The 27,878-nt window shown below is 43.8% G+C and overlaps 2 protein-coding genes across 2 annotated transcripts in view; one reads left to right on the plus strand and one right to left on the minus strand.

The window, feature by feature from the left end:
* Window positions 1–15,872: 15,872 nt before the first annotated feature.
* The window catches only part of midn (midnolin), a 28,670-nt gene continuing 16,664 nt past the window's right edge, over window positions 15,873–27,878 (minus strand). The window contains exons 5-8 of the mRNA XM_080431575.1: window positions 27,463–27,878; window positions 25,367–25,490; window positions 24,584–24,907; window positions 15,873–16,952 (exon numbers count right to left, since the gene is read on the minus strand). The exon at window positions 27,463–27,878 is cut by the window's right edge and continues 169 nt beyond it. Of these exons, the coding sequence (XP_080287701.1) occupies window positions 16,687–16,952; window positions 24,584–24,907; window positions 25,367–25,490; window positions 27,463–27,878 (1,130 nt within the window). The 3' untranslated portion in view covers window positions 15,873–16,686. The remainder of the gene's footprint in view (window positions 16,953–24,583; window positions 24,908–25,366; window positions 25,491–27,462) is intronic.
* hcn2b (hyperpolarization activated cyclic nucleotide-gated potassium channel 2b) overlaps window positions 27,650–27,878 on the plus strand; it is a 247,604-nt gene continuing 247,375 nt past the window's right edge. The window contains exon 1 of the mRNA XM_080431574.1: window positions 27,650–27,664. The gene's annotated coding sequence lies outside the window, so the exon portion shown is untranslated. The remainder of the gene's footprint in view (window positions 27,665–27,878) is intronic.

Genomic DNA, 27,878 nt, shown 5'->3' on the forward strand with positions numbered 1-27,878 from the left:
TCCAACCCTTCCACCCCTCCTTAACACCCCCATTTTAAGAGGTTCATAGTCTATGGATTTAGCCTTGATGGTCAAACAAAAGCCTGAACCCCACCTTTAAACCTTGGCACACAGCGGCGTCAGCAGCTCCCTCATCAGCATTAAGTAGCCAGTCTAATTACCATGGTTAAGGCTGCATAATGAGTGGAGGACTTTGGAGATGGAACTGGGTGCACAGTTGTTAATTAGGCAGCACACGGGGGGGGGGATTGGGTGTGGGGGGCATCCAGGGGAGCGGGAGGGAGCAGGACTGGGCGATATGGACAAAATCAAAAATCACGATATTTGTGACCACACACCTTGATATCAGTATGGTGGTGATAATATACATGTTGCGATAGAACATATTGAAAAATCCTGTAGTCTCATATCTAGGGCTGTCACGATTACAAATTTAAGTTGACGATTAATTGTCACTCAAATAATTGCAATTAACGATTTAATTGTGTTCTGTGGTTGAAAATTAATGGAACATTATGAATACATTTTTTTTGGGGCTTTTAGACTTCGTAATAATTACTTTATACTTAAATAAACTAACAAAACATCAATAGTGGAAATAGCCGATCTATAAGCTCAAAATTCGTCACATCGCGACGCGTTTTGAGCTTATCTGCTATTTCCACTATTTTTGACAGTTTTTGAAAATATATGTCATTTTTTAACATGGAATTGATTATGACGATTATGCAAAAAGAATTATTGTGACAGGCCTACTCATATCACGATATAAAAATAGTATTGATATATTTTCCAGTCCTAGGAGGAGGGAGGGGAGAGTCTTTGGCCAAGCGTTAGCTACTCCCAGAAGGACAGGCAATGACATGTATGATGAGACAAGTGGGTGGCCATTTTGTCAGCTTGGTATTTTCACTTTTATTCAATCTTTCTTTTCTTCTTTTTTAGCCATGTTTCTCCCCAATGTAGTCGTTATGCCAATCAATTCCTCCCCACACACATTTGTGTGTTATCACTGCTGTTGTATCCTACTGACTACACCTGCCAATGAGGAGCCCCCTCCGGGAGGAGGACGTAGAGCCTTCGTCCTACTCCTCCCGCCCAACACTCCCCACTGACAGGTGCCACCCCAGCCCGTAGGATTACATGCAGTGATATCACCCCCTCCGCCCGGCTTCCCTCCCCTGAACACGGGCCAATTGTGTTATATAGTATATAGACACTCGACAAAGCTGGACGCAACACGGTGGATTCGAACCCACAACCTCTGCGGTGGTGGGCAGGCACTTGAACGCCACTGAACGCCTTTTATTCATGATTCATGCTAGTAAGAGAAAATCATCTGTTCTTGAGTCTGTCGTGTCGTAGTTTGAAAAACGAATTAACGCTAATGAACATGTATGCATGCATGTACTGTATTTTATTATGCTGTTTGTGTACCAAGAAGAACAAGGTCGTGCAATTAATTATTCCTTACTATATAGCTATAATTGTAATTTAAACATACTGTCTTGCAGAAGCACTTCACATAATATAAACTGTGTCAGCCCTGAAGGTATCACAGATCTTATGACTTATTTAAGGCATGACCTCAAATTCTGGCAGCATGTGATCTGCTTTTGGCACTTTTTCCGCTAGGTGCTAACACATGCATGCATAAAGGGTGTTTACTATTCTCCATCGTTCCACATACTGCATTCTCTTCCAACACCCTTTCAGAAGCATGGTGGTGATAATTGCCTGGTTTCTGGTATTATATTTTCTCACTGTAAATCCTTCTAAAATTTCACTTTCATCATTATTTGATTGCACTGCAAAATCCGGAGTGCTAATTTAACTTTTTAATATTATATATAGATTCTAGAATAATGGCGCATCACACACTACAGGATTTTATTAAGATCATCGGGTTTGCCAGGCTTGAAGCCAGAAGCTGAAGCTGAAGATGGTCCAAAAGTGAGAGTTCTACCGAGTGAACTACCTAGACACTTAATTCGCTATCCACTGAGAGTGAATGTAAATGCTATTCCGTATTCCCCACTCACAAAGCACAGAAGTAACAATTGAAGACAATAGTTGACAATAGTTTGACTTATCTCATGACCAGATAGCTATAGCAACCCAAGGTTCTACTCAAGTTCAACATCACTTTCAGAATGTTTGGTGAAGATGGTGCTATCTTATTTCTCCATATTTCCATCTCCATCACTCACACTTCTGTACAGATGTTATGTTTATTCCCAACACTGTTAAAACGGCTCTTAACACAGTGTTTTGCTTGATAGCATGCAGTCAGTGGGGAATATGTGGGGTTTTTGCCAGTAGAACAATTTTCTTGCAAGGACAATCTTGTCAAAATATTTGGCGTGGCTCTCATCATTCTCTGTAAGCATCTCAAAGTTCCCCACGTTCTTTGTTTGTTTTATGTCTTATGCAGCTGCTGCCTTTTAGTCTCATAGCATACTAGAAATGACGTCAAGGCTACGAGAAAGGCGAGCCTCTTCTTGCTGCTTAGTGCTTATGGTTTCAGTTTGTTACCATGGCAGCAGCCACCACTTCCTGCCAGAGCAGGTCTTCCTGTGTGTTCATTCATTTTTTCTTTGGTGCTTGTGCTCCAGAGGAGTTACGAAGCACTGTGTTTACAATACCATATATGGGGTTTTATGAACAACAAGCGCAGGGCTTCCCCCAAGTTAAACAAACAATGTTAAGAGCGTGCATGCATGCGCACATGCACACAAGCGCGCAACCCCTCACACACGCACGCGCGCGCTCGCGTTCCCATGCACATACGCGTGTACACATACAGACAATACGCACACAAGCACATGCAAATACCACTGCTTAACCCATTCAATCCAGGGACGCGTCTCTGTCATTTTGGATTTCTTTGGCTATTCAAAAATAGCAGATCTACAAGCTCATAGCGCGGCACCGAGTGCCACGCTCGTGTCGAGTGCCAAGCTCGAGCTTGTAGATCTGCTATTTTTGGAAAGATTGTGGAATATTTGGGCAAATCTTTCAATATATCTTTCTTAAAGCGAACATTTGTAAAATATTTTGTTCCAGGGACCCCCAGATGCAAATATTTGAGTTACAAATGTTCGCTTTAAGAAATATATATTCAAAGATTTGCAAAAAAACTTTCACGATTTAAAATAAATAGCAGATCTACAAGCTCACTCGGTGCCGCGCTATGAGCTTGTATATCTGCTATTTTTGAATAGCCAAAGAAATCTAAAATGACAAAGATGCGTTCCCGGTCTTAATGGGTTAAAATCGCAACAGGCAACAGGCCTTCATGGTGCACGTAGACACAATGAATTCTTTGCCCTGCCCCATGCCTCTTATCAAGCATTCTCAACTACACCCATTTGCACAAAATTATCGCCACTCACAGCTGCATGGAATGTAAATGTTTAGGCTACTTGACATGGTATTTCAAGGGAATGTGGGAAAAAAGGATGAAGCATTAAGTGGTTTATTCTGGGTCAGAATCTGTTATTTGATCTTATTGTAAATTATGCTAGGGTACTTTTCTTTTCTTTTCTTTTTTAACATGATCCCACTTCCCAGCATGAGTAACCTACTTTTGCTCTGCTAACAAGATAACCTCCAACAAATAACTATCCTCTTTTAAATAGGACATCTCTCTCACTATGACCCTGACTCTCTCTTGTTCTTTTTGTAGGAATCATTTCACGTCTCTCAGGCATTCGGGAGTTTTGGAATTTACCTTGACTGAGTGGAAAATATAGTAAACCAATGACAAATGCAACCTGAATCTGTCCAAAGAGATAAGAGAGAGAGAGAGAGAAAGAAAGAAAGACATGGGTAGGCCAAAAGTCAACTTTATGTAAAGAAAGAAAAACGTAACAGCTGGTATTTATAATCTTGCAAATGAATCCCAGTCCTTCTCTTAAAGCATGACTACTGTCCCAAATACTTTGGGGGTTGGTTAGCAGGGTCCCTGCCCTGCCTGATGATGTCTGAGAAGAAGGGGCAGACAAGATCAGCCTTATCCCCATGCAGTCCCCAAGCTCAGCTCCTGACTGGATAAGGGCCAGCTCGTTTACATTCAGCACACAGGCCCGGCATGCACTCTGTCTGTATCAATGACCTCAGCTGTTTCAGCACACCGTAAAGCCATTCCATAACTCACACTGCCACATTCATTGACAGGGGCCGAGACTGGATGGACGGGCTGGACGTTTTTTTTTTTGGAATGTCGCTGCCCTGGAAGGGATAGAGCTATAGTGGGGGTCGGTGGCAAGGAGCGAAAGGAGAGTGGAGTAAGTTCTGCAATCCACCCTTCTTTCGCTCAACTCTTTGCACTCTGTCCCTCCTCCAGTGCGCCCTCCCCGACCCCGTCGGGCTTGAACACCTGTTGGAGAGCATCCAAACCGCTGGCCTGCCCTTTTCATTGAGCACCGAGCGCGATAAATCACATCGTTTGTACAGCAGGGCATGGTCAGCACAGAGCAGCAACGGAACACCTCTCGTGATTAACTCAGGCAGACACCTAATTAGGCAACAAGCCTGTGTGTCTCACAGCGAGGCTCTGGAGACACTGAACTAAAGCAAGGCTATTTTGCACTATGGTGTGTGCTGGCCTGGTTTGGATTGGACTGTGATAATCTGCATGTATGATGTTAAGCTGTGGGCCGTGTGGTGTGAAGTGCTGAGTGATACTGCCATGAGTATAGTGTACATCATCATCACAGAGCATAAAATAAAAAAAAATGTATACTTCTGGGCCAAAGGCCACTTCCGATTGCTCGGCTTTGCCACTACAATCTGGGGTGATTTGGAGTAATGTCCCTTTAACCCATTATAAGACGGGGAACGCATCTGTGTCATTTTCAGATTTCTTTGGCTATTCGAAAAATAGCAGATATACAAGCTCATAGCACGGCACAGAGTGCCATGAGCTTGTAGATCTGCTATTTTCAGAAAAATCTTGAAAATGTGTGCAAATCTTTGCATATACAGTATTGTCTTTTTTTAAGCGAAAATGTTTAACTCAAATCTTTGCTTCTGGGGGGGGGGTCCCACTCCCTGGAAAAAAATATTTTGAGATGGGGGTCCGCGGCCAAATGTATATAATTTTGGGGGTCCTTGACATGAAAAAGGTTTGAGAACCACTGATATTATAGCAACATACGTTTTTCACAAAACTGTCTAGACATTTAGACATTTGTAGAATCCCCAGAAGCAAAGATTTGAGTTACAAATGTTCGCAAAAAAATAAGAATATATATATACATACATATTCAAAGATTTGCACGAAGTTTCACAGTCTTTCAAAAAATAGATCTACAAGCTCATAGCGTGGCACTTGGTGCAGCGCTATGAGCTTGTATATCCTATTTTTTTAAAAGCCAAAGAAATCTGAAAATAACACAGATGCATTCCCGGTCTTAATGGGTTAATCCAAATGTTTCAAAAATAACATTTGTTCTTTTATCATATTACTTGCTCAATATTTTCTTATCGGAGAGCGCCCTCTGAGAGTGTACAAATGGAACCAAATGGACCCCCATTTGGTTCCATTTGTACACTCTCAGAGGGCGCTCTCCCATAATATCTCGCTCGTAATATTCAAAGAACAGGGGTTACGTTCGTAACCTAAAGATTTGATCAGAGCTCATAAGAAAACCAGCAAGCACTGTTGGAAAGAGAGAGGATGACATGAGTGAGGCTCAGCCCATTTCTCCACCACAGCTGCTAAAAGGTCACTGGAGCAACTGCAGCAGCAAGTTCCTGATCTTTTACTCAAAAAAGAAGAGAGAGATGAAAGATCTCAACTAAAAGAACATTTGACACATGACAGTTGTCAAAAACCTCCCAACAGCTATAAGTCGTAAGCAACCACTACTACACACTGAGCAGGTGGAAGACAGACTTCTGACCTACATCACATCACAGGCACACACACACACACACACACACACACACACACACACACACACACACACACACACACACACACACACACACACACACACACACACACACACACACACACACACACACACACACACACACACACACACACACACACACACACACACACACACACACACAAATAGGGAGCAACAGTGGCATCAGGGAAGGACAATATCATGGATTAGGATTACTTTATGATGATTGACACATGGAACAAAAATTTATAATCTGTCCAACACTACCTACAGGTATATTGCTGGAACTAACTTAAGCCCTAGTTTATACTTCATCGTACAACAGTGTAGTGCAAAAAATTGCATCACAACCCTGCAGATCTGGGGGGTTTTTGGGCTATTTTTGAAAATGTTTGAAAATGTTTGCCTATGCTCCAAAATAGGGATGCCAAGCTGGGTCTCTAGGTGGTTAAAAACACCTACAAACACAGAGGCACACATGCACACATACCGTGTATGCACACACTGATCAGCAAATATGTCAAACCTGAATGTGCTGTAATCCCTCCTGTTGACCTTTTTAACTGATTATACAAATTATTTTCCTTTTTAGAGAAATAAATAGCAGGGCCATTTGATTAAATACCTCTCTCGCAGAGTTTCAGGAATTGTTTTGTTGCCAGGCAATTTGAGCCTCTTGAACTTTACATGAACTAGATTTTAATGCCTTTTTTTCTCCTTTCTGCTATAAAGCTGGTGGTTTTGTAAGCTGTTGCGTCTCACATTATAGGTCAAGCTACCTCACATGGTTTCAAAAGATCTACCCCATTTCTGGACATTCAGAGACGTTTGACTAATGAACAGCACCATATGTCTGGGTGGGTGTATACATCCTGTTTACCCAGGTTTTAGAGTTTATTTTAACCATGACCCCTCAGCCATTTCCCTCAGGGTCAAAAGGTCGAGCTCTGGGGTCAGTTCCACAGTGATAGGGATGGACAGCTGAACGCCTGCTTTTGTGTCCTATACCGACCCAGTGCAAGCCTGTTCAGGGCATCACAGAGGAAATGTGTGTGTGTGTGTGTGTGTGTGTGTGTGTGTGTGTGTGTGTGTGTGTGTGTGTGTGTGTGTGTGTGTGTGTGTGTGTGTGTGTGTGTGTGTGTGTGTGTGTGTGTGTGTGTGTGTGTGTGTGTGTGTGTGTGTGTGTGTGTGTGTGTGTGTGTGTGTGTGTGTGTGTGTGTGTGTGTGTGTGTGTTGGGGGGGGGCTGAAAAGATATCAAAGGTTCTCTTCACGGCCTCACAGCTGCATAAATATCCATCAGGTAATATTTCAAATAGAGCGGCATTCTTCGCTTTCAACTGTGTAGGGAACAAACAAAAATAGACAAAAGACAACAAGGTCCCTGCTGACCATGTGAATGGCTCAAGGTCTGTACAGAGGAGGACATTGTGAGGCAGAGCTCCAATGATTATGCCCTGACCTTAAGAACATGGCTCTTCAGTGTGTTCATTTCACAGAAGTGAAGATGGGGCCTTCATCAGAAAATGAAAGACATTGTTTGTGGCCTTATGTAAGATGGGAATCTGCCCTTGTAAAACATCTATAACCCTATGGGGTATATGAGGTTCAGTCAACACAGAGAGCCTATTTTACACAATGGAGAAATGGGAGAATAGACGAAATTTGAGGAACAATGCAGACTTTTAATTAGTACTGCTAGTAGTTAATTAGTAGCCTAAAATTGATTCACTCTAGGTCAGCAACTATTGATTATCTTGACGATTATTCTATTGATTTACTTACTCATATTAATCAAATAATCGAGAAGAGTTTTTATACATATATTTTTTTCATTTATATATCAATGAATAAAAGCGAAAACAATTCTAGTTGTTGCATTATGCCACGTTGTGAGCTTGTTGTAGATCTGCTATTTTTAGCTATTTTTAAAAATCTTAAAATGTATCATTTTTATATTGGATTCATTAAATCAATTCGTTTGATTAACTGTTGCACCCATAATTCACTCAAAACGAGCTAAAATCTACAACTTCTTCATGTATACAAAAGTCTTATTAGCTAAGTAAAGGGAAAGGAAATCTGACTAAATGCATCTGACACTGCAAGGAAAACAGATCCCTACCTAAACCACTTCAACCCTATACTTGGTTGACTGGAGTTCCTCAGGGCTCTATACTAGTACTACTACTTTCTGTTTTCGCTGTACATTAAATATCTTTGATGAAAAAAGCTGAGCTTGTAGATCAGCAATTTTTGGCGAAGGTTCCCCCCAGAATAGGCATGCTGGGGTTCAAGTGGTTAAAATGATGTGTATCAATCAACACAAAATACACAACTAAGGATAAAAACAAGAAACAATACAGTCCTTATTGACAAACTGATACAGAGATGTATCAGTCCACCCATGCAAACAGAGTATCAAACTTTCATTTTTGATTGGAAGAAATCATGTGATTGCATAGTTGCTTACTTGGCTTGTTAGCATTGCAGTATTGTTTCCGTTATAGTCAAGCAGGGTGTGTGTGTGTGTGTGTGTGTGTGTGTGTGTGTGTGTGTGTGTGTGTGTGTGTGTGTGTGTGTGTGTGTGTGTGTGTGTGTGTGTGTGTGTGTGTGTGTGTGTGTGTGTGTGTGTGTACATGGAGCCAAAGTGTGTGACAGTAGGATACAGCTGAATGCACATTATCTGAGATCACACAACTTGGCGTAACGTGTGAAACCCCAACTCTGTGGAACTCCTATACATCCCAGAGCCACAGGGTTTCAGTTTGTGGTGGCAGCTGTGAACAGTCTCTCTCTCTCCCCCTCTCTCTCGCTCTCTCTCTCTCTCTCTCTCTCTCTCTCTCTCTCTGATTCTTGGCACAGGCAATCATATTCTCGCAGCAAACTTGCGGTAAGCAAAACAGAGTGGAGGCTGAGACTGACAGTGAGGAGATATCCAGAAATAGGCAGCCACTTCTCTGAATAAACGCTCTTGATTGTTATGGTATGACTGTAGACCCTACCCTGCAAAATCCTGAGTGTTAATTTAACTGAGTTACAAACGTATAAATGAGCACTGAGGATTTTACTGTGTATGAATTAATCAACTTCACAAAAGTCTTCTGCCCTCTGTACTGTACATGCAATAAAATGCAAAGGCAAGCAGCAGGGCATTCTGATTAGATGTGGCTCAACAATAGAATGTTACTACCTTCATTGTTCATCATTACATGTCTTGATGTGTTGTGGTGGGGTTCTGTTTGTTTTGAACTGACAGGTGGTATGGGTCACCCCTATCCGTTAAAGCTCCATATTGGCAGGCCTACTTTATTCCCTCTCCAGTGTTTGTTTTCCTTTATACTGCCCTACATGGGTTATTGTTTAACCTTAATAGCCAGCTATTTAGTTTTGGCTAAACGTGTAGCTTCAATTGACTCCAGTATGATTCCAAATGCAAGAGTTGTGTTTACGTACGCCTGGCTGCATGTTTGCAAATGTAAAACGTGAACTGATTCAAGCAACGTTTAACATTACACTGGCATTTTAATTACAGAGAGACCGCTGAAAAACGCTAAGTCTCCTCAAAGTGTTTTATTGGAACTCGGAGGCACTCCAAGTTATGTGTTCAATCCACTATAATTGACCAATCCTCAAAACAGGTTTTCCTTTCTTCCAGGCCTCAGCATCTTATGCTATGTCACACTTTAACAGTGGGAAATGAATGAGTGTCAGTGAGCTAATAAATGGATCTCATCAATATGCTAATCTTTCACAGGGCTTCTCACTTTTTTGATATGTTTTTAAAGTGAAGCAAGTCAAGCAACTGTGCCCAAGACGTACCCTCAGAGAGAGAGAGAGAGAGAGAGAGAGAGGACAATGAAGCTCTGTCTCTTTCTCTTTCTTTCTCTCTCTCTCCATCTCTCTCTCATATCAAACGTCTAGGCTGTGCTTCTATTCCTGACAGGCCAGGGACAAACGGGGGAGGTGTATTTGCTTGTGTTGAGAAGGAAACTGAGTAGGAGGCTTTCATTAACAGAATCCATGTTGGTGGAGGGAAGAGGGCAGGGAGACGGAAGGGCTGTCAGTCACACATTTTCTAGTCCATGGCCATTATCTGTGCTATCTGTAAACAAGGCAATTTGGCCCCTCTGCCTGACTGACTGGTACAATTTGGAATTGCTGTTTTTTGACAATAGGATAAATTCTGACTGTTTCACTTCAGATATTATGGATAGAGTCAGCAGTCAGTCAGTCAGCAGTAGTGGTGAAAAGTAACTAGGAACGTGTACTCAAGTACTGTCTTTAAGTACAAATTTGAGAAATATTTACTTTACTGGATTTACTTTACTGTACTCAAGTACTGTCCTTAAGTACAAATTTGAGAGATATTTACTTTACTGGATTTACTTTACTGGATTACTGGATATAAATCACTTATTATTATAAATCTTCTGTACTTTTACCTCTACTCCACTACATCTGAGAGGCAAATATTGTACTTTTTACTCCACTACAATTATTTGAAAACTTTTATTATTATTACAAAACATGCATTAACCACTTTATCCCTATATACTTCAGCTATTTGAAAATAGCAGATCTGCAAGCTCACAACGCTTGTGAGCAGCCACTGTCAGTCTGTCTGTCTGTCTGTCTGTCTGTCTGTGTGCCTATCTGTAGCTGCCCTGTTTACATAACAAGAGCAGCCATGCAGGAGGCACAGGCAACACACACACACACTACTTACATTTGGACAAACACATGATGATATTCTGCACTGCGGCCAAACTAATTATGTATCAGCAGCGGTGGAAAAAGTACTCACTTTGTTTTACTTAAGTAAAACAAATTGTAAAAAGTACAAAAGTACAAAAGTATTGGCATCAAAATGTACTTAAAGTACCAAAAGTAAAAGTACTCATTATGCAGAATGTCCCATTTCAAGTTATCAAAAGTATAAAAATCATTTGAAAATAGCAGATCTACAAGCTCACAATGCCTCACATAGCAACGCATTGTGAGCTACTGAACTTTTGTAGATCAAAATAATAACTATAAAGTTTTCAAATAATTGTACTGGAGTAAAAGTATAATATTTGCCTCTGAGATGTAGTGGAGTAGAAATAAAAGTATTGGAAATTGGAAATACTCAAGTGAAGTAAAAAAGTACAGTACTTGAGTAGATGTACTTAGTTACTTTACACCACTGGCTAACAACACAAATCACATGACAAAAGTGTGATAGGTTACTTTGCTAGCCTACTTACAATAGCCAACATCCAAGTTAATGTTTAGTGTAGTTTCAGCTTACCTTTGGTATCTCCCAGATGACGCCATGAACATGTCCTTTTGCAAGTCGTTCCACCACAGCAGATGGTCGTCTATTGATTGCTTTCATGTTTACTTTGGCGTTTGGACACATATCAGGAGGTTGATAATAACTTAGCAACAGTTTAAACATTCCTCTTCTTCACAACGTCACGTTTTAGTAAATAAATAAACTACTTTGTTTCCACATTAGGCTAAAGCAGGATGTACATAAGGTTCAGTCCATAAATAGTAAACAATAAATCGTCATGTCTTCTTGCCTGCCTTGACTAAAAGCTATAATAGCACTGCAGGAATAAAGCCATACTTCGCCATAATATGGGAACCTCATATGAAGGTGGTTCCCGCCGAAAATGATAGACTATTTTCATACAACATAGTTGTATGATGGTCCTGCACTCTTGCAGCGAAACAAATAAATGAAATAAATAGGTGTGGTATTGTGGTGAGGGCAGAGTTCAGAAGCTATGAGGTCGGAAGGTTACATGGAAACTTGTTTTTTGAAAGAAAAAAAAATGTGAGGAGAGTAGGCAAAAAAAAACAAAAAATTAGCTTTTGACATTTCATCTAATTTCATATAAATGTTTTAGCACATCTCTATGAGTAATCTGGCTTTCAGTTGGCTGAGGGGGTTTGGTTTTTTTCTGACCTGACAGAGATATTCATTATAGCGTTCAATAACTGTCCCTACTACTCCCATAGCACTACACGTGCTTAATACAATTTTGGGTAGCCTAGTTATATCGTGATGCCCACTCTTAAACAGAACGTGATTTTCATTGCACTGGAAATCATATAAGATGTCATATTGGACTATTTGAAGTGTTTCACATTCTTAACACTGCAGCCTTTTTGTAGCCTACAGCAATCACTTTGTAGGAGCAAATGGGCTACACAGTTAATATTCATTTAACTCTGTATGGGCTCTATTATGTAACCAAATGGACCTGTACACTGAGAATGTTACAGTGCACATAAATAGAGCATTGCATGAAGTTGTCATAATGCATAACTGCTGCAGCTGTCTGTTTTCTTGTTTCATTGCTACAGTAGGCTACTTCACCATATGACAGCATGCAGAATATTCTGTGTGATTGGGGTTCTATCTGAGCAGTGCTTTGACATACAGGAGATGTATCATTTCAAGTTCAAGTCTCTATCTGGCTCTTCCCGACGCTCCAAGTCAAGCTGCAATGTTCTGAACGTTGCCACATTCAAGAGACCAGGCTACGAGAGCTTAAAAGAAACCCTTTGCTCTATATATGTGTCAGGAAGCAGATTTCACATGATATGTTCCATTTGCTTCTTCTCCTTTCTGCTTTCCCCCATCTCCAGTCTGTCACTCCATTTCATTATTCCCTTTTATCTTGAGACCATGCAGTGCTGTGCTACTGACAGGAGTGGAGAACACTGCTGCTGGTTCTGACTCAAGTCATCTTGAGGGTGCCTCCACCATACCCCAAAATCCACCCCTGAACCCTGCATACATACCCCAATGACCCAACCAAGGCTGAACCCATTGCTCTTAAGTCAAGCAGCAAGTAGGCCTATACTCCAATCACGCCCCCCCCTTTGAGTTTTGATGTGATGGTAAGGCATACTGAGGTAAGAAGATACTTTATCAATGTAGTTCTTAGCATCTCCATAGTTTCATACATATACTGTTCATATCTGGTTACTGAAGAGATCCATTTTGTATGAGAAATAGATTCTTATATGAAACGTTACGCTGAGCAGAAACTTTCACTCAATACCTCAAACTTGGCGTCATTGAACGAGCTGGTAATGAATACACACACAGACAACTTGACGTACTTGTTTTGTTTTATTTATTTATTACCTAAAAAAAGAAAAATGTTCTATCACAAGTCACACTGAAATGTATTGCTTAAGAAAAAAAATATATAGTCATATTTTTTAGTTTTTTTCCTTTTTTTTGGAAACTGATAATTTCCATTATATTCCACCAAAAAACAGAAGTCTGGGACACAAGCATCAGCTGCTGCTGTGTCCCAACCACCAGCTCCCCCACTTTAGAAAATGCACAAAGAAATACATAATTCACAGTTACCATTTTGGTTTCATAAATTAATACAGTCACACATGTGCTACACCTGTCTAGAGCTAGAACATTGTAAATTGTATTCTTGAATCCTGTTATCTTCAATGGTTGGCTACAAGAAAGAACAGGCAACTTAAATGATGTGATCAGAAATTCACCAACATACTGTTTTACCCCCTCTCCTGTAATGCCCCCCACCCAATCCACTCATTTTAAATCTCCACATACCATTGTCCACCATCACCTTTTTTGTTTCGTTTCATCTTTTTGAATTTCACACAGAAGTGAGGCACACACAGAGTATAATTCATACATATACAAAATAATTGGGAGGGGTAGGAGGTAAATTGTCCTTTAATATGTCATATCCAGGGAAACAGGAAGTGCATGTAGTCTATCTAGAGTCCTCAGAGGACCTCCCCATTCAGAATCAGGGCTGTTTGTTGCCATATGTAATAAAAACGTACATGAGTTTTGCAAATGTATAACTTTTGCAGCTTGTTGGAGGCAGGACAAAGTCATAGGGCTGGGAGGAGTTTGAGGGGTCTGAGCTCCGGCAACAGAGACCAACAAGCATGGTAACACAATGGAGAAATGGGAGAAAAGACATTATTTGAGGAACAACACTGACTTTTGAATAGTAATCGGTTCACTCAAACAAGCTTCACCCCTAAAATCTACAACTTTCATGGATGTGACAACTACAGCCTTGTATATCAATCAAATGGAAACAATTTGTTCAGCTTAAATCTGACACTGACACTGCGAGGGCAACATTTTAAGGCACAGAAGCCTTGACATAATAGAGACTCCACCAGCTAAAAGCACTAAACAAGAGATGCCCAGTGTCCTCAGTGACATAATGGTGCCTTGATGACAACACGCCTGACAACGATACACAGAAAGTTTAAAAACCAAATCATTCCCACCCCGCATTGTCCCCAAGTGTCTCATTTTTAGTGAAAGGTAAGGCCACTTAAAAAAAAGATGAGGTTCACCAAAAAGGTAATCTCTCACTGCAATCTCTGGGAGTGCAATTGTAGTAGGGTGGTCAATCAGACGGACAGACAGACAGATAAACTATCAGACAGTGACAGTCAGATTAAATGTTTCTCCAGAGTACGTTTAGGTAGGACAGGAAGTACTGTATGTAGTACTGGTCCATTGTTTCCCTGCTTGTATGTCCACATGTGCCTTGGATGTTCTTCAGGCTGAGAGGAGGGAAGGTTGCTAGATGGTGAGTAGACTGTCTGGGTTCTTGAGAATCATGGGGCTAAAACCTGTGGCTAGGATGTAGAGTCAGTTTCTCTTTGCCCATTTATTGTCAGTAATCATCATCATCTTCGTCACAGAGCAGGAATGTTCAGTGCTGAGCAAGATATGAGTCCTGTCTTACTTCATCTGTTTTGGTTTTACGGTGTAATACTTTAGCAGGGCACTGCTGTTCTAACAATGAAATAATAACAATAATACAAAACCTATCCAACAAAAGCAGCGTTGTTTATTTTCTTCACAAAAAATCATGCATGTTGTTAATTTCCTCCCTCACAGCACCGGTTTCTCTTTTTTTTTTCTTCCAACAATAAAAAAGATCAGTATAATTCACACTTTTGCATGCAAAGTCACGTTTCCCTCCCGCTGTTTTTCAAAGTCCCCATGTCTAGCAGCAAAACTGTGAAAGGCCTAACCTGATATGTAGGTGAGTCTACTGGTGGAGGCACTACATTATAATGCTGGGTACAGACCCCACTGCTCTGTCTGCCAATAATGAACATTTTATGGATGTTTTTCTAGGCTTTTATGGGCCTGAAACTAGGAGCCATCATTAGATCCACCGTAAAAACCAGGATGTAAATTTAAATCTGAGATTGTACAAATGTAACCAAATGGACCTGTAAGGGTCCTTCTGGTTACATTCGCACACTTACAAACATATAAATTGACACTGATGATTTTACTGTGTACTGGTGTGTTATGTATTTAATGTGCTAATCGTACAGTGACATTCGGGGGGAATTTGTGGCGAAAAGCGCCATTGGGATACTCTAAATCAATTTAAACTATAGTCACACACACACACACTTACACGCACCCTCATAAACCCTCAACAATCACCACATGAATGTACACAAACCCTCAACAAGTCCATTCAGGCTTGTAAGACACAAAATGGGCTGAATGGGAATTACTCCATATATTTTGCTGTGGTGAAATGGCCCTAATATATGAATTAACTAATGAATGATTGAATGACTATATGTACTTGTCAATTGTCAATGACTTGACTTAAGCCACAGAGGGCTGCTGCTTTCTGAAAACAGCAGATAGGAAGAGAAGCAAAAATAGATTTTTTTTGTTTTCATATACATTTTAAAGAATTTTAAATCCTCTAAAGCACTTTCTGTTAATATTAATTCATTTTGTTTATTCATTTATCATTCCTATCGTTACCCTATGTCACTGAGGTTGCTATCAAAACATGACTTCCATATTCATTTTTATTTTCTTCTGACTGATGTCAGGCCCCACCCTTTTTCTTGCACACATTGACCATCTGTTGTAAATCATGAAAATGTGCAAATCAACAACTACTTTGAACTGTTTTATGAAAACCTGAATGCTTTGTGAACAATGCTACATATTCTTGTTTAGGAAAAATAACAATACATTTCAAAATAAAAAAAACAAAACAAAAAACTAGAACCCGGTAACAGTTTTTTTTCTTCTTCTTCTTCTTCAAAGGACTCTGATTTGTGATTTCTTTAGATTATTTAGAATGCCCGTTGGAATAGTCCAAAGGTTGGCAACCTTATGAGTTTGTTTGCCACTGATGTGATTAGGAAACAACAGCAAGGCTCCTGTCCTGTTCACTAGTCCAGTGTGGATTCCTCTGTAGCTGTCCAGAGTTCTCCTTAGCGAAAACAAAACAACGAAATAAAAATGAAATACCATAATAATAAAATAAAATTAAGGAGAAAAAAAAAAGAATTACCACCACCACCACCCACAGAATTTTGCTATGCTCAAGTTCAGGTTTAATTTATCCTCATATAGGGCAGTATGTGATTTGCAGTCTCTGTAAGCACATCACGAGTCTTGTATACTGTTCAAGTCCAGTAAATTCCTTTTCCGAAAAACAAGCATCAAAAGAGGGTTCTGATGTTATTGTTGTTGTTTTCACAAGGTCAGCTGTGAAGGACAGAATGGTAGAAAGTCAGCGGGGAGCCATTACATCTGATGACAGGTCGTCACCAGAGCCTGTATGCAAACTTCCATTTCCTCTTTTCACGACTCCTGCAAGTCCAAAAATCCACAGCCACCGCCTCTAAATCAATCTCACAATGCGTTGCACCTCTCTGAGTCTAGCCACCTTGGGTGTGTGGGACCGGCCCGGCTCAGGCCATGACGAACTCCGTCTTCATGTCGGCCTTTACGTCAGGCTTCCACACGGAGTCATCAAAGTCCAGGTCCAGAGAGGAGCCCTCGCTGGACATGCTGCTGTTGCTGTTGCTGCGCCCCGCCTTGCGGTTGGGCAGCCACTGGTAGGGCGCGCGCTGGTCCCTCCTGGCCTTCCTGCGCAGGCGCTTCTGCTGCATCAACAGCTGCAGGCGCTCCACCTTGCAGCGCGTTGCACGGTTCTCTGTCTGGCGCAGGCGGTCACCTGGACAGAGGAGGACAGGAGAAACCATGGTTAGTCAGTGGCCGTGTAAGCTCAGACATTTGTTTTCCATTATTGTTGATATGCCTTCCTGCAAGGGCATGAGGTGCAGTTTATAGTAAATAAAAGTAAAGCAAAGTAGTTATGAGAAGTATAGCATGTAATTTTATTAATGTGTATGTGCACACTTGTGTATTCAGCACTACGTAAGTGAAGACAGCCGTTAAATACACAAAGGCAGCCTTGATGATAATGCTAGGAATAATTCCTTCGGCTCTGCGATATGCACGTGCAAACGCGAACACTGTGTAAAACTGGAATTTTGTGTTGAACCTCCCCACTGAACCTCCCCGCCTGTAGCCTTGGATGGTTTTTTATCTCCTTATCTCTGTGTGGAGGAAACTGCTTGGACACAAAACCTACACCAAGGCCGACAACAATCCTAAACACACATTATTATTACACTCACAAACGTAACTGCAGCTGACACACCAAAGGACTGGACTTGATACTAAGTGCATTTCTAGCTGTTGATGTGCCTATAAGAGAATCATGTCTCGGGGGAGCAGCCTTCCATAGCATTGTGAATGTCTGCTCACAGTGGCCATGTCGGGCCTAATTCCATTTATACGTATATTCAGGAGCTTGGAAGGAAGGGAAAGCAACCACAATCTATTAGCTTGCTCCATTAGTATCTGTCTGGGAATGAAATAATTAAATAATGGGCTAGAATGTCAATAACCCAAAGCACAGCCCCCCGTCTCTGCCTCTCCTGCACACAACAACATGCACGCACACACACACATCATGTACTCCAACAGAAACACGTACAGAATGTGCATGCATACACGCACACGCACAGGAACGCACAAGCGGTCACAAACACATACACACACAGTGGCAGCAGCAGCCGCAGTAGCTTTTAACATGGATCGATGGCAAATTAAAAAGACCTATTGATTAAACCTTAGCTCTAGTGCAGCCATCCATCTCAGGCCCAGGACAACGCTATTGGCTTTCAATAGAAAATGCAAGCGAATGGAAATTGTAAGCGAAGAGAGAGAGAGAGAGAGAGAGAGAGAGAGAGAGGAGCAAGAGAAAAAAGAGAGGGAGAGATTGCCTTTTTCTTCTCTCTTTTTATAGCTGTGGCTTCCTGCTCCCAGCTCATTGACCCAACAACCCCCACCTCTCCTCTCCTCTCTCCCCACAAACCCTTCTACCCCTCCAAAATCCCCCCCATGCCTTGCCCCACGTCTCCCCAGAGACACATAGGTAGGGCAGTGTGAGGGAGTGGAGGATCATGGGGGTGGGGGTTAAGGAATTCCTCCCCCAGGGGTGATGGCAGGGAGGGGGGTAAAGGATGGGGGTTATAGAGGATCAGCCATAGGTGGCAGTTTTTTCCAAATCAATTGTGCCCTCCTCCACTCTTCCCCCGCATCTGAATGAATCCTGGACTCTGTGTGGGCTTAATTTACCTCTTTCCCTCATTTGCTTATAGGCTTGAGCAGAGCAGAGCAGCTATAAATATTCACCACTGTCTGGCGGTGCATACTAACGAACCAAGCCTCCCCTCAGCCCTGACGCTGCTTTTGGAGAATAGAATGGCTGTGAATAGATAGGCACTGATTTAACAGGAGCGATTTAACAGGAGAGAACATGAGCCTTATTCATATATCTTGTGTCACGCACGCTCACACACACACACACACACACAGCATATATAAATGCGTGTTTAGTAGAAGTCTGTATGTGTGTGTGTGCGTGTGTGTGGGGAGGGGGGTATCCAGATGCTGTGTGTGAGGGCAGCGTGTCATCTCCAGAGAATAGAGGCATAAACCGGGGGGGTTTTCTCCCTACATTAGTGCCATTGTTCTGCTGCCTCGGCTTCATATGACGGCTGTGCATGCTGCTGCAGGGCTTTGTTCCTTCTTCCAAGCCCTCGCACTGGCATCTCACCCCCCACCCCCGAACACACACACACACACACACACACACACACACACACACACACACACACACACACACTTTTCTCGCCTTGGCCAGCCAACCCCTAAATTGCACGTTGGCTTAATCATAACGTGGCCGTGCACAACGCATGGATTCATTCCCCGGTAATACTACACGAGGCCAGCATATGATGTCACACAGGAAATATGTGTAAGAACTAAAATGTCTTTCGCTTTGTGTTTCTTTATGCCGTCTGTTCAACTTTGGAGTTGCACACTCAGTGACAGTTATTGGTTTAAACTTTCTGCTGGAGTCATCTGGATGAGGAGTGGCAAGGCCTGGGGCAGTGCTCGCTTAGAAAACACTCGCGCACGCACACATGCACACACACACAGAGTAAAAAGGGCAGTTTGGTGGTGCAGTGGGGACTTCTTGGCCTTTGGCTTGGCAGGAGCCTTCGGGAATGTGTTTAGGGTTTGGACCAAACCTGTGCGCATGTGTGTTGTGTGGGAGTGTATGTGTGTGCGTGGTGGTCATTCATCAGCGTCACTACCGGAGCCCATGGTGTCTGGGCCGGACACAGCTGGCCACTGGGACACTCCAGACTATGTTTATGACAGTAGGGCTATTATTAGGGTTTGCCAAGAAGGGTAGACTATACACGCACACACACACACACAGCGTTCGTTCGAACACACACACACACACACACAGCGTTCGTTCGAACACACACACACACACACACACACACACACACACACACACACACACACACACACACACACACACACACACACACACACACACACACACACACACACACACACACACACACACACACACACACACACACACACACACACACACACACACACACACACACACACACACACACACACACACACACACCTGGCTGTACAGTTGACCTTAACTATAGTGAACCCAGAGGACCCCGAAAGCAACAGAGACAGAAATAGAGGTAGAGAAAGAGATATATAGATAGACAGATCGCAACACTCCTGTATAACATACAGGCAAGAGGAGGACATAACATTACTTAATTTATTAGTAAGTTACAGACTGCAAGTCACCTTCTCCTTCAACTGTACATCTAACTCCCTCTGTTATTCTTGCCCAAACTCTATCCAATGTAGCTTGGAAAGATTTCCATCCACATCCCTCTTCACCTCTAACAAAGCATAAGCGCATAAACACACACTCAAGTAAATACGTGCGTGCCGTGTATCTGTGTGTATGAGAGAGAGGGGGAGATAGAAGGGGTGATCTATGAATAATCAATGCATCAGTCAGTTTGCCTTGCCTTCTAAAGCCCAGCCCAGCAACACACAGAGGGCTGGGAGAGAGAAGGATGGAAGGAACGAGGGCAGCAGAGAGGGGAAGGGAGGGATCGAGGGAAGGAGAGAGGGAGGGAGAGAGGACAGCAGGGGAGAGGGGCGGGGGGCTTCGGTGTACGGCATGTGGAGGGAGATTAAAGGAGCTTCTCCTCATATTGATTGCCTAAAGATTGGCCTTCATTAGCAGTTGTCTTAGTGCTGTTGTTTGTTTGTTTGCCTTGATAAGTCTTGTGATCTCGCACAGAGAACATTGTGTTTGCTCAGCATCCAGGGAGAAGAGAGGGAGGAGGGTAGTTAGAGATAGATGGTGAGAGAGGGGGAGAGAGAGAGACAGAGAGAGAGGGAGGGGGACAAGAGAATTACACTGCAGCAAATCCTGCCTTGATTTCCACTAGTATTCCTCTAAGCTCTTTATTTTCTATCCTCTGCCTATATTCTATTCAACGTGTCAGTGGATGAATAGGGTAAGAATTTCCCTGTAACATTCTACAATTATGTGGAATTGCCCCCCAACCACTGAACATGGACCATGCCCTTATAATATTTCCATTTATTTCAGATCACAACGTGACATTCACAGATGTGATGAGGGACATTTTCAGAGCCATTCAGCCAAGCCCCTCAGGCTTCCCTTTTGTTAGACTGGTTCACATGCTGGAGTAGAACTGGCTGAAGGGGCATTTCGGCACAGATCTCAACACATCTTTAACCTATACCTCCATAGTCTTTAGGAGCTTCGGGTTGGGGGAGGGGGGGGGCTGCTAAACAAGCTAGGAATCACAGAGCAGCAAGCTATACTGAACCAACCAATCAAAGACGAGAGCTGTCCAATCGAACAACAGGCAGCGAATTGGACAGGAACTGAAGCAACCAATCAAAGCAGGGCTAACGTGAGCATTTTGACAGCCAGTGAAAGGGCATCGACAGCCCTGCAGGGAGACAAGCTCTTCAATGACTTTTAGACTTAATTTGCATTCTCTCTCTCACCCTCTTTCTCCTTGTCGACAATGAAAGGGCACCTGATGTGCTTGGCTGGCTTTGCTAGATAGCTCTGCACTGTATCGCGTCACTGGGGCATTGCCACAGTTATGGCTGTGTGTGTGTGTGTGTGTGTGTGTGTGTGTGTGTGTGTGTGTGTGTGTGTGTGTGTGTGTGTGTGTGTGTGTGTGTGTGTGTGTGTGTGTGTGTGTGTGTGTGTGTGTGTGTGTGTGTGTGTGTGTGTGTGTGTGTGTGTGTGTGTGTGTGTGTGTGTGTGTGTGTGTGTGTGTGTGTGTCTCACTGGTCACAGTAACTGTACATGCTTGATGACAGACACTTGCAAATGTATAATGCATGGTGCCCTGGCCCGACAGGTCAAGGCTCAAACACAGGACATGATGAGACTGAAGGCACAGGGTACGTGATCTCTTCCTCCAGCACCACGCCTCTCCCTCTGCCCATCTTACTCCTTGCTGCTTCTATGCCTCTCTCTCTCCCCTTCTCCAGCTTTCTCCCTCCCACCCTCCATCCCCTCTTCTCTGGCTTGCTTAGCCCCAGCCAGTACTTAGCTAACCTGACCTGACAGATAGAGAGCGGAAGGGAGGGAGGGAGGGAGGGAGGGAGGCCAGGGTGGTAGACAGTGTGGAAGGAACACAAGAAAGGGAGGGGAGCGAAGGCAGAAAAGCAGCCTTTTATTTGCCTTTCAGTTTGTCCCCTCTCTGCATGCTTGTGTTGAACTAAGCAGCTGCGATGGGGCTGGGTCTAAAAGGTAGAGACCTAATCCCATAGCCCTCCCCTCCCCTGCACCACAATGGCTCAGCCTGGTGCCCTGTACACAGCCCAATTCCCTGGTCCCCAAACAATGTGTTTGGCTGGGCAGGGGGTTGGAATGAAAGAAGGGGGGGGGCATGGAGGTCCACTACACTCAGCAAAGGAATTCGGCAAACAATTAACTTGCCAGGCCGTCCCAAAGCCCTCCTGTTCAAATCCAATGCTGCTCCTGGGCTGACAAAGCCCTGCACTCAGCAATATTATGCACCCGGCCCACGAAACCAAGCTACTTTCCTAGCCTTTAACCAAGTGTGTGTGTGTGTGTGTGTGTGTGTGTGTGTGTGTGTGTGTGTGTGTGTGTGTGTGTGTGTGTGTGTGTGTGTGTGTGTGTGTGTGTGTGTGTGTGTGTGTGTGAGAGCGAGTATGTGTTTCCATGCTTTTTTATTCACGCTTGTCTTCTGCCCTTCACACATGAACTTGCAGTGGAAAGGGTAAAGGCTCTCAAGAGACAGCCAAGCTATGTGACATTTTCAAGAGGCTGTTTCAACCTAAGGTAGACGCATAAATACTCACTCATACACAAACCGAGACAGACACTTCTCTTTGGCAAGCACAGGTTATTCCTGTTATTTGAATGGAAGCGGGTTTCTGCAAAGTGGAGTTAAGCTGCAGTGTTAAGCCCAGTAAGTCTTCCACCAGGTGTTGCCTGATAAGAACAACTCACAGCGCTGAGTCATCGGCTTCCTAGCGATTCCCTCGCGGAAAAAAGTAGAAGGGAGACCAGCAGCCATATAGCTTCATCCACGCAGACAGACTAGCTCATTCATTGTCCCGTGAGCTGAGCTTTACTCAAATGGTCAGGTTACCCATTCACATTACCCATTCTGCAAGTATGCATTGTGAACGGCAATTTGAACTGGGGCAGAAATGTCAAAAAAGGCCATTAAAGAGGCTATTCTTTAGCCTCTTCTGTTTTTTTATTTTTTATTATTCTCCACTGGAAGCCCTGGTTAATCAGTGGGCAGTCGGTCGACTGATGGACCGGATATAAACACCCATGGGATGAATGGAGGCTTAGTGTTGTGGTTTTAAACTCCCTCCCCCTCCTTCCTCTCTCTGCCCTCTCTACCACACAATGCAAATTCTTTCAGTGCCGCATTTCTGAATAATTTGATCTATTTAAAGGACAAATGGACACAGATAAAGTACTGATGCACATCGCAGACATGGAAAGGGAGAGCAGTGAATGGGAGGGAGAGCAGAGAAGGATGGATTTTACAGATGAAGCTGTTTTTGGACACAAACATCAGGAACAGCAACCATGGTCCGTTGAGCGCAGATGGAGGCGAGGGACAGGAGAGAGAAAGAGAGAGAGGGAAGGGAGGGACGGACGGACGGACAGACAGACAGAGAGAGAGCGGACGGGGGCCGCGAAGGAAGGGTCTTCCCTGAGTTAGGAAAATAAGCCTGTGTTATTCCAACTGTTCAGTGAACACTTCTAAGGGCACATGGGGTAATGCAGAGGAACCTCGCACATTCTCACTGAACTTTTGTTCAGTTCTCTACCGCTATTGTGCCGCAATACATACAACATAAGAGTCACAATGTGTTGGACACAGCCAGAAAAAAGTCTGAGTAGTACACAGACAAAAGGTGTACATTTCTCCTTTTTCAAACAAAAAAGAAAACATTAAACATTAAGTAGCTGAATTCAAGGATCTTCCCTTACAATCTAGGCCCCCAACTTATCAGCTGCTCACAGAAGAATAGCTCAATTTCCTTTACAAAAGATAGGGAAGCACTATGCGCAGGACAATACGGTTTCTTTCTCTTACACAGACGGTCTAACTTTACACTTGTTGAGTGAATGTTATCAGTACTGGACATCTGTCTGACACTCTCAACATCCTGTGCCTGACTAGGGAGGGAACGGAGGCTTTAGTCCCTTTAGTCACACAACCTTTATTCCAGCCCCATGTCCCTGCCCTGCCCCTGGGCTTACTTAGGCCCAGTCCAGCTCCAACTAGCCCCAGACCCAGCTTCAAGGGGTAAGTTAAATGAGCCACACATCCTGTGATCTAATCCAAACACAACCCAGCCCAGACTTGAAGGGGTAAACCTATCTCCTCACTGCACAAAGCCTTCTCCACTGCCGTCTGACAAGTGAAGCCTGACTGAACAGGTCTGGAGAAGTTATTGCTAAATGACTGGAGAGGAGCATCCGCAGCCCCTCTTCCTCTCATGTGCTTCGAACCCCAAAGGCAGCCTCCCTGTGTGGGTTTTCCCTTCATACGGACTTTCCATTCTCACTCAGTCAGTGGAACCTATAATTGTTTCAACAAAACCATGGAGCAAAAGCTCCTCGTAACAGGACTGATAAACTGACCAGGATGTATTATTACGTGAAGAGAAACTGGAAAACAAAAGCTGCTCACAGGCCAGGCTATAACAGAGGAGCTTTAGACTGCAATAATTTCACACACAGACTTAGAAAACTGCAGTAACATCGGCTGAGATTTTCCCATATCGCTGTGTGTTTGTGTACATGACATGCTTGCATGAGTGTGGAGTATAGTTACTCACCAGGGGGCTTGCACATGCGTATCTGACTCTGGCACTGCACCAGTGGATGAAGAGTCGGTGGGGGGGTGCTGGGGCCACTGGCGGGCACCGAGGTAGCTTTGGCAGAGAGGCCCGCCATGCTTGCAGCCGGGGGCGAAGGTGGGGGCGATGGGGATGGGGAGGCGGGTGAACCGCACTGGGTCTGGTAGCGGAGCTGAGTGAGGGAGGGGGGCACGCCCTGGTAGTGGCGTGTGGCGCTCAGAAGATCATTGAGGATCTGCAGAATGGTGCCAATGTCTCGTCTGGGACGCCCACTGCTGTCCTGGCAGTTTGGGTGCAAAGTGCCTGAAAAAGATAGAGAGAGAGAGGGTCGTTCATGAAAGAGGCTTAACATAAGAACGCATAATAAAATAATAGATAGTTATTCTAGGCGCTCAGGAGCTCCTAGAAATATCCACCATTGAAATAGCAAAGTATAGAACTGAAATTTCCATTCATAGCAACGCTGTGCTTCTGATCAAACACGCAAGAGGCAAGTGATCAATCCATAGGGGCCTCTGTGACATATATTTGTTCAATGGGGAATCATTCGGCACACCATGCAGGGCCTTGTATCCATAGCAATAAGCATCACCAGGTCCCCAGGAAAGTAGGTGGCTGTAAACATGGAAGCAGGTAGCTCATGACCTGTCTATACAATTTTATATCTATGCCACTGTTTTGTGGACCAATTTCTATGGGCCGCGAGTAATTAGGTCCTGAGCTAAAACGTTTGGGAACCACTGATCTATGCTGTCCTCTCACCTGAAAAGGTCCCTGAGAAGACTCCAGGAGCATGGTTGACAAAGCTCTCAATGATGGCGCCAGGCTTGCGGGAGCGAGACTGGGGGCTAGTCCCACCGGTGGAGTTCTTGGTGCTGCAGTTTGCCTGGTGGAAAACACACGACAAAAATACAACGTGAGCCTTTCAAGAAACAAGTGCGCTGAAGGATGGAAGGGTAATCATACTGTATATCACTGGGACAAATGTCATTGCCCTACAGTGACTGTAATACATACTGTACACATACACATATGGCAGCAGGATAACACACATAACAGGAACATGCACACATGACATGTTTTGCTAACTATTTTGACCCCAGGATTGTTTGCTATGTTGTAAATAGGCTGTCATGGGTATTAAGTAACCTAGGAGGCTATATGTGAGTGTTAATGATATCCTATGCAGTAAAGGGGGAATGGTTGAAAGAAGAGACAACATATCAGAAGATATTAGTGGCAAAAAGTAACCACTTATACCCATTTCAAAAATAGCAGATCTACAAGTTCACACTTGCATCGTGACGCGTTGTGAGCTTATACATCTTATATAAAACATAAAAAATATGTTTTCAAAATGTTTGCCTAATAGGGACACCAGGTTGAAAGAGGCTATATGGTTGCAGAAAAGAACACACGTGTCATGGATGGGCATGGATTGAGATGCAATCAGCACCAATCTAAAATCTGATTAATCAGTAAAATATGTTCATACATAGAATAACTGAAATTGGACACCCCTGGTTGAAAGAAACCAGAAATAGAGGCTGTGAGCTATGTCCCAGCATGGCCCTGTACTGTATGAAGTACTGTATATACATATATGCCCGTATATATATATATAACATACAGTATAGTTACCTCAAACTGACAATGATCCAGCCAGGCATACTGGCCAGTGTGGCTTACTTTAGCTTGGATCACTCGACCAAGAACTGAAAGTGAAATCCAAAACCACACACAGGCGTGTGCGTGTGTGCGTGTATGCGTGTGTGTGTGTGTGTGTGTGTGAGTGTTGTGAGAGCCACACAAGGGATGGCCGTTTCCTTTTTTCTCACTGCTCGTTTGGCTTGTTTTGTCATCTATTTTGTTATGAACCCACAAAATCTATTGACATCTGGTTATGGTTCAGCTTTGAGCTGAGGGGAAAGCAAGTAAACAGCAATATTGTGTGGTGGAAACAAGTGTAAGTGTGTGTGTGTGTGTGTGTGTGTGTGTGTGTGTAAGTGGACCCCATCTAAAGACAGCACTCTTGCATGCTGGAGTGGAAGTTAATGATCAATGGGACGAGGTAACCAACTTCAACTCATTAACTCTGGCTCACCCTCCCGTCTTCTTTATTTGCTTTTCTTTCTCTCCCTCTCTCCCCCTCTCTCTTCTACCCTTTTATTTCCCTCGCCCTGGATGAGGTCACAGAAGGATGCATATCCTTCATCCTCCTGGTTTGTGTTTTCTGTTTTGTGATTGCGTATGGGTTTCAGACTTGCACTCCTGCGATGAGTAATTCTTTGGAGCACAGCAGCGCGGCGTGCCATGAAAGCAGACAGACATCACGTGCATCCCTTCCTGAGACATGAGCAAAACCATGGGTTTCGCCCTCATGCTGCTAGGATATCACACTAATCTAATCGGTCTAATGGAAGATGATTTAGCCGTGCACACGAGACCCGCAGGTCAAAAGGCCACTAACCCCCGTCCCCTCCTATAGCCTCATTCATGAGATGGTTACATACTCTCGTCCGTGGACGTGATGACGTCAGTTATTGAAGTAGACGTTTAACATAACCTAGAACAGCGGTTCTCAAAGTGGGGTCCAGGGACTCTCCGGGTTCTTTTCGGGGGTTTTAAATTGACCCGTACAAGTCTGTAACTCTGACAGTATAGAAATGGAACCAAATGGACCCTAACGGGTCCATTTGGTTCCATTTGTATACTGTCAAGAGTTAATTAAGGGGGGGGGGGGTCCTTGATCAAAAGCACGAACACAACAGGTAGCTCCAGTAGGAATCAAATCCCTCACCTGGGTATGTTTTTTTTACAGCGATACATATACAGTTAAGTGTTTTGCCACGGCTTACCTCAGGGCAGGGGGCGGGGCTGGCCTGGCCGCTCTGGGGGCTGGGCTGGCCTGAGGAGGGCTGCTGCTGCTGCTGCTGCTGCTGCGGCTGCTGGTGGTGATGATGGTGGTGATGGTGGTGGTGGTGGGGAGGGGAGCGGAACAGGCCCCCGGGCGCGTGGGACGGACGAGGGGAGTGCGCTGGAGGAGGCGGAGGAGGAGGGGTAGGGGGGCTACAGTGACCAGAGGAGGACGAGTGGTGGTACATGGGAGGGAGTGGCTGGTGCGTGGAGGGTAGGGGGAAGGAGGCGGAGCTGGAGGAGGAGGCGGGGGAGGGTACCGGGTGAGGCTGAGACATGTGGGGGTTGGGGTGGCTGTTGGGGTGGGGGTGATGGAGGGAGGAGTGTGGGTGAGGTACGCGGGGCTGCCCACCGGGCT

Source organism: Gymnoscopelus braueri (assembly GCF_963280865.1).
Source record: "Gymnoscopelus braueri genome assembly, chromosome: 6".
NCBI classification, from domain to species: Eukaryota; Metazoa; Chordata; class Actinopteri; order Myctophiformes; family Myctophidae; genus Gymnoscopelus; species Gymnoscopelus braueri.